This window comes from Desmodus rotundus, chromosome 10 (assembly GCF_022682495.2).
Source record: "Desmodus rotundus isolate HL8 chromosome 10, HLdesRot8A.1, whole genome shotgun sequence".
NCBI classification, from domain to species: domain Eukaryota; kingdom Metazoa; phylum Chordata; class Mammalia; order Chiroptera; family Phyllostomidae; genus Desmodus; species Desmodus rotundus.
Window position 1 is genome coordinate 32,694,427 of NC_071396.1, and position 12,195 is coordinate 32,706,621.

The 12,195-nt window shown below is 42.5% G+C and overlaps 1 protein-coding gene across 9 annotated transcripts in view; it reads right to left on the reverse strand.

Annotated features, from left to right (window-relative positions):
- The window catches only part of SV2B (synaptic vesicle glycoprotein 2B), a 92,450-nt gene that overhangs the window by 9,106 nt on the left and 71,149 nt on the right, over positions 1-12,195 (reverse strand). For all 9 annotated transcript variants that reach the window (XM_045196611.3, XM_024561857.3, XM_045196606.2 and 6 more), the window contains 4 exons: positions 11,295-11,405; positions 10,381-10,469; positions 7,823-7,987; positions 1,070-1,203 (listed from right to left, as the gene is read on the reverse strand). In XM_045196611.3, coding sequence (XP_045052546.2) covers positions 1,070-1,203; positions 7,823-7,987; positions 10,381-10,469; positions 11,295-11,405 — 499 coding nt within the window. The remainder of the gene's footprint in view (positions 1-1,069; positions 1,204-7,822; positions 7,988-10,380; positions 10,470-11,294; positions 11,406-12,195) is intronic.

The following is a 12,195-nucleotide window of genomic DNA, read 5'->3' on the forward strand; positions in this document are numbered from 1 at the left end:
CTACAACTATTTGCAAAGAGGCATCATTAAAACTCGAAAGAAGAAAAGATATGCCAGCCTTTCATGATAAATAGGAAGGCACAGAACTATTATTATTTCTCTTTTAAGTTCTAGCTAAAAAAGTCATTTAAGAAGGCTAAGTCCCATGGTAGATTATTCAGAGACAAGGATGTGTGGAGACCAGATATTGGACCTTTGAAGCTGACATCATGGAGGAAAAAGATGTTATATAACCATCCCTCAGTGCCGATGCCAGGGAGAAGGCGCTGATCTGGACCTAGTGCACGTAGTTCAGGGGAAAGATCACAGACTTTGCAGCCAACCCACTGAGAAACGAATCCAAGCTCCATCAGCTTGCTAGCTGTGGCCTTGGGCGAGGGACTTAAGCCCCAGTTTTCCTTAGCTGTAAAATGGGGCTGTTGAGACAATGGAGGCGAAACCGTTGGTGATGCTCAGTTAAGTTTCCTTATATCTCGAGTCCACTTGGTATGATATTAATATATGATGAGAGTAATAAGAATCACAAGGAGAGAGGAATGGATGGGGTTTTGTGATTTTTTTAATCATGGATATCATAAATGGTGCGATTTAAAAATACTCCCATGCTTTCACTTCACGCAGAAAGTTTGAAAACATGCCACCTTTCTCTTTTCATTTACTGTTGTGATACCATGAATCTTTCATTTTGCAAGTTGCAGATGAGGCAAGGCCTTCAAGAAAGCACTTTGTGGATAAAACACAGCCCTCCTGGAATGGCATTCCACCTGCGTCACACTTCGTTCCAAGGACCATTCGCATAGAGTATCAGTCTCACTGAGATCAGGACACAGACCCAAAACTTTTGTTTCCTTTGTAAGTGATAAAACTGGGGTGCAGGTAAGTTAAATGCTTTGATGAAGACTGTGCAACTCACCTACGCCATACCTGGGGCAAGAACCCATCTTAAGGCTCAGCACTTCTCTCTGTGAATATTTTACTGCTCCTAAAGCTTGTGGCTGAGTATTTTGGTTCTTACACAAGATTAGTTCCCCCCCCGCCGACAATCTCCCCATTCTGTCCGTGTTCTTACCTGTGTTATAAAAGATGGTAGATTCAATGGTGCAGTTTTTGAAATAGGTATCAGTGGATGTAACGTCTTCAAAATAGCACTCGTCAAAGAATGTGTCTTCAAAAAGAACATGTTTAAAGTACATCTTTGTGAACCTGTGGAAAAGATGTTTGTTCCTGAGCGATCCATCCAAGAAAAAAGGAGATTTGAGAGCAAAATGAAACACAGAGAATGGCAGAAAAAGGAGAACTACAGGCCACAATGTGATGAAATGTTATTTTTGACCTGGACTAGTTCCCCATTTCTGAGCTGCTGGTTTTGTCAATGAGGAAGGCTTCAGAAGCGCGGAAATTGGTATCTAGTGCAGGTGCACGTGGGGGACTGCGCATCAGCCCGCTGGTCCCCAAATGCAGGTCCACAGACCTTCTGCATTGGAATCATAGAAAGGCAAACACAGTGAGATAAAAATATTGATAGCATCTCACTTTATGAGGAGTTTTTAAAACCTGCAGGCCCCTCAGCTGGTCTTAGTAAGTTTAAAAGCAATAGATTTGTGAGAATCTTCATTTTCAGAATAGCCCCAACAGAGATGTGGGAAAATAGGCACTTCCATTCACATTGTTAATAGAATATAATTGGTGCAGCCTGTTTGGAAAACCATTTTGCAAAATTTTCAGGGCACAATCCCTCCGACCTAAGAATAATCACCTCTAATAACTTATCCTACATGTACTTGCTCACACATTCAGAGAGATACATTAGCTGATGCTCACTGCAGCATTTCTTATAGCAAGAAGTGACTCTTCAATAGATGACAGGTAGATAGACGGACATATGCAATGGAACACCACATGGCCAATTACAGTTATTAGGCAGATCTGTATGTCTTAATATGGGACAATCTTCAAGACATATTATTAACCAAAAAATATCAAGTGCAATGTAGTGCTCATAGCACATGACCTTTCATGGGAGAAGAAAGGATATGTATGACACACAGGCCTCCAAATGCAGAGACCGCATCTGGACAGTTACACAAGCAACTGGTAGATGCCATGGCTCTGGGGAGGTGTGATGGGGGTTAAGAATGAAATAAACCTGCCCTGGCTGGTGTGGCTCAGTGGACTGTGTGCCGGCCTGTGAACTGAAAGGTCACCGGTTCAATTCCCAGTCAGGGCTCATGCCTGGGTTGTAGGCCAGGTGCCCAGTTGGGGGCGTGTAAGAGTCAAGCAATCAATGTTTCCCTTTCACATCGATGTGTCTCTCCCTCTCTTTCTCCCTCCTTTTCCCTCTCTCTAAAGATAAATAAATAAAATCTTTTTTAAAAAAAAAGAAAAGAAATAAACTTAATTTGTCCTTTGTACCAAGTGTCTGTATTACTTTTTCTCTTAAACATAAAACATTTCATGGGGGGAAGCACCTAGGTGATTAGAAGGGGCAGCCACATTTGGGAGCCACTGCACCATTCCAACTTCTGTATAAATGTAAGAGGAAAGAACAATATTGCATTAAAAAAACGCACTTGAGAAACGTTAACATCACCTTCCTTTGGTTATATGTCCTCAGCTTGGCCAAACTTATCATCTAGAAACCTTTGGATATGTTTTCTGGCATGAACAATTATATCCATCATTTAACCCATGAATGGCCATTTGTCTGTTCATTTCCATCTCTGGTCTTCAACAAACACTTACTGAGCACAGTACAAGGAACTGTGAGCAAAGAGAGTAAAGACATGGCCCCTGCCCTCAAGTTGCATGGGGACAGAAAGCAAACAGGCAGCTGTAAGGCAGTGGGAGTCAGAGTGTTGGGAGCAGCACAGGGTGCTGAGGGTCATTGCTCCTTTGCAGGGCCACCAGCTAATTCAGTCCAAGACCATACACAATGGCCAGTTCCCTTACCCTTCATGCTATATTGTAGTCTGCTCAGAACCCTGACCAGAGCCGCTTATCAGTAGCTTCTGAAAAAAGAGCCTCCTACCCAGAAAAAGACCTGGGCAAGTGTTTCTCAGGGATGCCCAGACCACCTGCACCAGAATAACACGGGAGAATACTATGAAAGAGGCAGTTTCCTACTTCACCCTCTTGAACAATAATTCCCAGAGTCCAATACTAGTTTATAATACTTTAAAAAATATGAGAGCCATGGATCTAGAAAGCCAGATTATTTTGGATAATTTTTCTTAGGGTTAAATTTACTATAGACATTAAAAAAGAGACTTCCAAAAGCTACTACTGAACTCTTTGGATTTCCACAGAAAAACTAATTGGTTGCCTTTTGTCACAGGAAGAGGCCTCTGATTTCAAACTAAATGTAACTTGTATGCGGGGTGTGTTTACTCAGGAAAGCTATTTCTAAAGGTTGTCTTAGGTCTTTGCCTTCTTAATATATCTTTCTGTTTAATATAGCAATAGGATGCCGATGTGGCCTCCTGTGATATTGTAATATTCTGGCAAAAGTGGGTAGAAAGCAGTGCCATAAATCATAATGCAGACCGATCCTAAAACTTATCTCCAAGTGAGTTATATAAAAAATCTAAGTTATAAAGAAAGAGATAAAAGGAGAGAGGGCCAAGATCTATTTTATGAGACTCTATAGAAATCATCTCTTCCAATCTCTAAATTATATACTGAACTGGTCTAAGAATTTTCATTCAGGACACTTCAAAGGTTGGAATAAAAGTTAGCAAAAGTATCATGTGGAACTTTTCTTGGAAGGAAACTGAAGCCATTGACAACCCAGAGTCTATGGCAGAATTATTAGTATGAACATTATACTTCTATTACCCTTAGGCCCAGTGCTTGTCCACCAAGTTATCCAAACTATGCCAAAAGTCACATCATTTAGTCACCTTGATGGCATCACCCTCAAGAAACTCGGTCTAATTAAAGAAATAAACAAGAAAACTGACTGTTGCAATTTAGTGATAATTACCAAGATAGAGGCATGCTATAAAGTGACTTCAAAATGGGCGTAAAATATGAGATGCCTGATTCTGAAGGATGAAAATAAAAGAGCTTTCCCTTAACCGTATAAAGGATGCCAATCAAAACATAGAGTAGATGTTACACTTAAAGGTAAGACCCCAAAAGCGCCCCACTGAAGTGAGAATTCCCATTAGCACTGCTTCTATCCATCCCTGAACTCGTCATGAACAAGGCAATACAAGAAGAAGCAAAAAGAATAAAATTATAACAATAAGAAAGGGAGAGATAAAACTAAGTAGAGAGAAATACAATGTTTAATGACTGGAAGATTCTGCAGTATAAAGATGTCCCCAGATGCATGCAGACGTTCTATGTAATTCCAGTCAAAACCCCAACCAGCTGCTTGTAATGGAACTTTAGAAGCTGATCCTGAGATTCGTGTGGAAGACCGCAGGGGCAAAGCCAGCCAAGAAAAATGCTAATCACTAGATGGAAGAATCTAATCCTCCGGGAAATACAACTAAACAGAAGGTTATGGCAAATAAGTAGGTGTGGTTTTGGTAAAAGAAAAGACAAACCCGTGGAACCAGAGCACAGAAGCCCAATAATACATGTAGACAAATCTGACACATGATAAAAGTGCTACTGCATATCATTAGGGAAAAGACAAGCATTTCATAAATGTCGTAGAGACGATTTGCTATTTGCACGGGAAAGGGAGAACCAAATTAGTTCCTGTCTGGTATACAGAGGCCGCCTCCAGAAAAATTAAGGACCTAAATGTGGAAAGGCAAGCTTAAAACTTAGATTAAAAGCATAGAAACTGACTTTATGACTTCAAATGTGAAAGATTTCTGAAGAGCCAAAAGGCACAAACCTTAAAGGGAAAGATGACAAATTTGGCGTTAAAAAAAAAATATGCACAGGAAAGGACTCCACAAAGCATAATTTAGAAAGGAAGTCAGAAACTGTCACAGCCAAGGGCAGCCTAAGGAGCTACGACTGCTAAGTGTGAATGGTGTCCCGGGTGGGCTCCTGCAACAGAAAAAGGAACTGGGTAGAAATGAAAAACATCTGAATACAAAATGGACTGTAGTTGATAGTAATGTACTGGCATTGATTCATTAACTGTAACACGTGTACCATAGTAACATAAGATGTTAATAATAAGAAAAACCTAGCTGCGGGGTAGATGGAAACTTTCTGCACTATCTTCGCAATTCTTCTGTGAATCTGAAACTGTTCTGAAATTAAAAGTTTATTTAAAGGAAACAAACCACTGTCAGAAAAACTTTAAACACGTAATTGACTACTGCTTTCTATGCCTAATTTTAAAGAACTCCTTGCTATAAACTATGCAACACTCATCTGTTGAAACCTAACCCCCAATGTGATGGTGTCAGAAGGCAGGGCCTTTGGGAGGAGATTCAGTCACGAGGCTGGAGCCCTGGTCAATGGGATTAGTGTTCTTATAAAAGAGGCCCCACAGAGAAGTGCCTTGAACTTGGACTTCCACCCTCCAAAACTGGGAGAAATAAATTTTTGTTGTGTATAAGCCCCTCCGTCTGTGGTATTTTGTTATAGTAGCCTGAACAGAATAAAATTCCATGCAAATTAATATGAAAATGATAATCCAATAAATAAAGTAAGCGAGGTACATGAACAGGCAAGGACGTGAAACCGGAATACCAAATACCCAACACCTCCAGTCACGGCTACTCCTGCAGACCTAGAACCCAGAGGGCACACATACGCACCTCACACCCTTGGCAGGGGCCCGGAGCTCTGCTGTACTGAACCAGGCCCAGTGCCACCTGGGAAGTTCTCAGTGGCGCCCCCACTGAAAGGAGCTCTGAACAGTGAGTAACATTTCAGCCTCATGTGTGAGATCAACCACTTCTTTTCGAGGTGTGTGTTTGCTTTCTTTCCCTCTCCAGTCTCTCTGTGCCCTACTATAAACAGCATTCCTCATCTTGGAGTTAAATCTTACAAATTTAGTTTTCACCCTGAGCTATTCACCCCCGGCCTTCAAACTTAGGAGAGCTTTTCCCCTACTTTCCACTGGCCCCTTGTCTTGTGTGAAGATTTCTCATTGCCATTCGAGCTTCTAACCCTGAGCAGAACACAGCAACTTCCCTTCGGGCTGTGAGGAAAATTCGGGACTATGACATTACTTCCTGGGTCCCGAGCTACCACAAACCGGAAGCAGGCACATCTGCCAGCCATCCAGGGAGGTTGAAATCCACTACATCCCCTTATCCCATCCTAACCCTCACAGAACTGATCCCTGCCAAGTAGAAAATTATTCCTAAAGGGAGCGGGTAAGTTAATTAATTACTTAGTTGATACGTGCTCTGGGATGAAAAGCTATCCTGTTTTTAATTAACAATGAAAAAAGAAAAAGGCTGGCCTGACATTTTTGTTCAGAGTTTCAAATATGAACTTTTTCTTTTGTCTTTCTGGCATTTCCCAAAAAACTCAGAGCTCTGAAGCAAAAGCCGTCTGAGAATGCAGAGCGACCAGATCATGTAAGATGCACCAGGAGGCTGCAGACAGTGCTTGGGCAGCAGGTCGAAACTCATTTGTCTACTTTTGCTCCTTCCTAGGGTCCCACAAGAGGCTGAAATTTATGTTTCAGTCAGATCGCCTTCATTGACAAAATCTCTGGGTCAAGTTTGAAGCCCTTTTTACACAAAGGCATTTCCCCCCAAGTGCAAGAGTCAATAAAGTAAATAACTTTTATCTAAATTTTAAATCAGAGAAGTATGGATAAAATCAAGGAAGGGATACTGGTAACAACGGGAAAACTACCCACCCAAGCAGAAGTACATCAATTTAACTTTCCAAAGAGGCTTGTGGTTTTCAAAGATGGGATGTTTTCTAGCTGAAGAACAGCAGATGGCAGCATAACTCAGAAAAAGAAACCAGGTTTGCTTATACCTTAGATCAGTTTCAAAGGTTCCTCATCTTCCAAGGAGAAAAACACCCTTTTTACTCAACGATTTACTGGAGGAAAAATTATGGGCTTCAGGTAGTTGCGATTTTGGTACCCACTGGTTAAAAACCATATATATGAGCCCTGACCAGTGTGGCTCAGTTGGTTGGGGGTCATCCCACAAAGGGAAAGGTTGCTAGTTCACTTCCCAGTTGGGCACGTGCCTGGGTTGCGGAACAGGTGCCCCATTATGGGCATGTGATAGGCAACCAGTTGACGTTTCTCTCTCACACCAATGTTCCTCTCTTTCTCCCTCCCTTCCCCTCTCTCTAAAATTAAGTAAGTAAATAATCTGTAATAAAAATTTTTTTTAATGTAGGCAAAACTTTTCTAATACTTCACTCATTGTTCCCCCAAAGGACAACACTATGGAGGAAGACAGGCCAGGCTGATCTGTCCTTGAAAGTAACATTGGGTAGAAGAATAACAGAAGATACTGCCATGTTAGCCTTGGCCTGAAAAAGTGTCCAGAATCAAGAAAAAGCTGAACAACCAGGCAGTGGGTTGGTGCAGAGACCTCAGCAGCTTGAGCTCTGGCGGCATCTCTGAAAGGGTCACGGCTCCCTGCATATCTCTATGAAAGGTATGAGTCGCTGGGAAGATGGCCTGAGTGGCCCCCCACAATGCCTCCATCCTTGGACAAATCAGCTACGGCCAGGAGACCAGGCATGATGGGGAGCCAGCCCAATACAGACAGAGCCACCAGGGGGATTACTATGTGGGGAATTACAGCCATAATAATAAGTTCTGCTGCCACCCACTGACTTCGTATCTTTCCGATGGCTCTCTCCCAAGAACGGTCCCCAAGGCCTCTGACCCTGATCTAGGGAAGGTCTATGGTCTCTCACTTACTTATCATTCACCAGCTTCCCATGTTGGTGAATCTGATTTTCCATCGTGAAGTTGATCGTGGCACCAGACACGTGCTCCCCGAAAAACACCTTCATTTTGGACTTGTATTCTTCATCTTGGAAATAGCGGATCATGTCGGGGAACCACACTGTCAGCCCGTAGTAGCTGGAAGAGAGAAGACAGAGCATTTCAGCAGCCGTATTCCTTTGTGAGCAGAGTCTGCAGGGTCTGCATTCCTGATTGGAGGTAGATAACACTCATTTTAAATGGGCTAATGTGGTTCACTGTTAGAAAATCTAATCGTATAACATATTATTAACAGATCTGAGGGAAAAAATCATAGCCATCTCTGTAGGTGCAGAAAAGGCATTGGATGAAAAAACAGTATTCGTTCCTGATAAAAATACCAGTAGATTAGGACTTGATGGACACTCCCTTAACATGTAAGAAAATACATACCGCAGCTCAAAAGGCAAAGTCTTAGCAATGCGGAAACACTAAAGATGTTCCCACTAACATCAGAAACGAGACAAGAACACCCATTGTCACCACAACTGCTGAACACTACATTGTAGGTTTTAGCCAACTCAGTTAGACAAGAGAAAGAACATGGAAACCTAAAAAAGCAAGAGGTAAAACTACCTCTATTTGTAGATGATATGATTTATACCAGGAAAACTCAAGATAACCAACTCAAAAAAAAAAAAGGTCATTAGACACATAAAAAAGATGCTCAATCCCACTCATAATGAGAAAAATGCAAATTAAAACCACACCGTGTTGCCATTGTCACCTACCAGATTATCAACACCCCAAATTTTGCCCAAACATCCTGGGGCTGAGGCTACAGGTAAACAGGTGTGTCTTACATTGCTCGAAAAAGGGCAGAATCGTACAATAACATATGGAGGACGATTGGTCAATGTCTAAAAAGATTGCTTATGGATTTACCCCATTTGAATCCATAATCCATCTCTAAGAATCTATTCCACTGATGAACTCACACAGCACACAGTAGCTTCAAACCCAGTACTCATTGTGGTACTGTCTGCAGTAGCAAAAGTCTGAAAACTCCCCAAGAGTCTAGCAATAAATCCCTGGTTGAACGAAGTGAGGTGCTTTTCTGGGGAGTGCGGCGCACCTGGGCCATGCTGCTGTAAAGAGTGAGAAAAATCTCTATTAATTTTTAGGAGAGATCACCAGAATACGTTATGGAGTTCAAAAAGCAGATGCAACAATGCATTCCTTTGAATAAGAAAATGAGGAAGAAATAACTCTGCATAGTGGCTTAAATTTGCAAAAATAAGCACTGGGATAGTAAATAGGAAATAAAAGATGGTTGCATATAAGAGGCAAAGGGGAGTATGGTGAGGTCGTTAGAGCCGAGTTCATTGTTTGGGTCCAGGGACTGTGTCTTTGGTCATGGGTGGCTGGCAACAAAGCAAAGTCACTCATGGGAACTCACTAAAAGTTCCTAGCTGATGACAGTAACTTATTGAGCATTTATTATGTGCCAGAAACGACTGTGGGCACTATTACACACCATTAAACAGCCTCATACTACTGCTGTAAGTGGCCCCTGAACCTTGCACAGAAAGAAGGGCCACGTTATTTGGAGGTGAATGAAATGACTGGGGTGAGAGCCTGCCATTCGGAAGAAGAGCCAGCTAATCGCCAATCATATTGTATTTCACTTTCCATATTGCAGAACCCATTATGGCAGAGTTTCCCTCTTTGCCCTACTTAATATTCACATGGCGCCGATGGCTGCCTCCTCAGCGCTCACTCTTCGCTTCTTTGGGAACAGACTCTTCGTTTTCTGTCAACCCTCAGGAAGACTAATGGGATTGTCAGCTCAGAGGCGAATCCTGATTTGTCTAGAATTGCTGGGAAATCACATGCCTTTGCCAGCGATTAGTTTAGTCCAGTAATTATCCATTTTTTTTCTTCTGGTGTGGCACACATAAACTAATTACTGAAATTCGGCAGCACACCAAAGAATATATTTTTTGCTGATCTGACCAAAAATATATAGGTATAATTTTGATTCATTCACACTGGATGGCCATAGTTGTGTTGGCTGTTGTTGTCATTTCTTTCTTTCTTTTTTTTTTAATTTGACCCTCTAAGGGAAAAGAGGTCCATGTCCCTGACTAAACAGTCAGGGGTTGCACGTTTTAAAACGTCTTGCCGCACACTGGATGGGAATCGCTGGTTTAGCCCTGCGTGTGTGGCACGTGTCTGCTGAGAGCGGCTTCCTTACTGTTGGTTCAAAAGGGCAGCTCTGCAGACAGTTCTCATGACAGACGCCAAGGGGGGCACAGGCCCCTCGCAATCACAATGAGAACTCGCCTGAGGCTGAAACTCCCCCTGCAGCCTAAGGACTTCTTGTTACAAGAGTAAAAAATTTCCTGGTGGCAGACACGCCTAGAAGGGCTTGCCGGTCACTTGTGGCCAAAAGCATCCAATCGGATACAGACTCCATGAGTCAGAACCAATCATAATCCTCAGTTTACAGAGGGGGCACGTGAAGCACAGGGAAGTGAGTGAGAACCTACCTCAAAGCCATGCTGAACCAGACCACGGCCAGAATCAGCGTGTTCATCCGGGAGGGCCCCAGCACACAGTACAGAGCATTATCCCAGACCTGTAAGCCACACCGGAGAAGGGCTGTTAAAGGAAGCTCATTTCTCAGGCTTTCTAATGAGTTGCCTAGGAAACCATGGAGAGAATGGGCAACGATTATCTCCCAGAAGTGGAGATTCTATTCCAAGGAACGCTTTTTCTCTTCTGACTGGCTGGCATGGACCTCTAAAAGTCCTATAGCTTCTTCCCTGGGAACGCAACAATATTCCATGCATGTGAGTGGGGATTTCAAGGCACTGGGCAAGCTTAAGGACTGAGTTCTGCCCCCTGCCTGTGGGAATGGGCTGGTATGCCAAACATTGCCCAACCACACACCCAGGTCATCCAGTCTCAGCAGACTCTGGCCAGCAGCTGCCTCGGTGCACAACAGCTGACTGGCCTGCAGGAGCCACTGCTCTGCAGAAACAGCCTTGCCCTTCATGAAGACTTTCTCAGAAACCATTAGCAAACCTCGAGGGGCCAGTTATTTCACTCACTCTTGTCTTCCTATGGATTATTTAAAGAGAAGATTCTCTTCTCTTTAACATCTCATCTCTCTTGAGAGATGCTTACTCTGACTGGACATTTTATCTACATTCAAAATCTCTGCCTTGGAAAGGAAGAGCAAAGAAAGGAAACTAAGGTTTACAGAGTTTCTGGCTCAAGGGCTCACAGCAAGAGAGAGGGGGGCAGGGGGATCACACCCAAACATCCCCATGCAGAGTGCTTCTTCCCCGTCATGCTGGCATGGGTTGATGGGGGTGTTCAAGGCTTATATTCTTCATCCACTGAGGTTACAGGTTTCCGTAGAGCCCCCAACTCATCCACCACGTATTCCCAGCCATACCTGCTTGAAAGTGGTCTTGAATCTGACCAGCCAGCGCTGGTACCAAGTTCCTGTTGAACTTTGGATTTCAATGAATTCATCCATTTGCTTGGGAGTTTTGATGTGGGAAACCTGTAAAGCAAAGATGAGTGAGAGAACCTTAACCCCACTTCATATCAGACCTTTCAACTGTCAGTTAAATGGAACTGACTTTATTAATTCTTTGAGGGCAAGAGGAGCCTTTGGTGACCCTGCAGTTTGGTGACTCTTAACCAAAGATGTACAGAGCATCTCTTTGGGGTATTTATCCCACAGTAGACAAAAAGGATCAGTCTTTTCACTCAGTCATGCCTTTGGGAAGTTAGTGGGTCATGGTTCACTGAATTCCCATTTATATCTGATTTTCTCACAGTAGGGTTGACTCTGCCTTAAAACTCACAAGTCTATCCTCAATGGGTATCAGCATCACAGAAGTCTAGAACCAATGTAGGAAATTGTATGTGTGTGTGTGTGTGCTCGGGAAATGGGGTTTGCTATGTAGGACATTTTAAAAATATAACAGGATAAGAGAAAGTATGTCTTCCTTCTGTACAGCAAGGGAAACCATCAACAAAATGAAAAGGCAACCTACTGAATGGGAAAAATATTTGCAAGTTATATATCTGATGACTAGTTAATATCCAAAATACATGAAGAACACATACAACTCAAAAACAAACAAACAAAAAAAATTGATTAAAATGGACAGAGGATCTAAATAAACATTTTTCCAAAAAAGGACATACCAATAGCCAATAGGCATGGAAAAAAGGTGCTCAACATCACTAATCATCAGGGAAATGCAAATCAAAATCATAATGAGATATTACCTCACACCTGTAACTATTATCAAAAAACAAGAAATAACAAGTGTTGGAGAGGA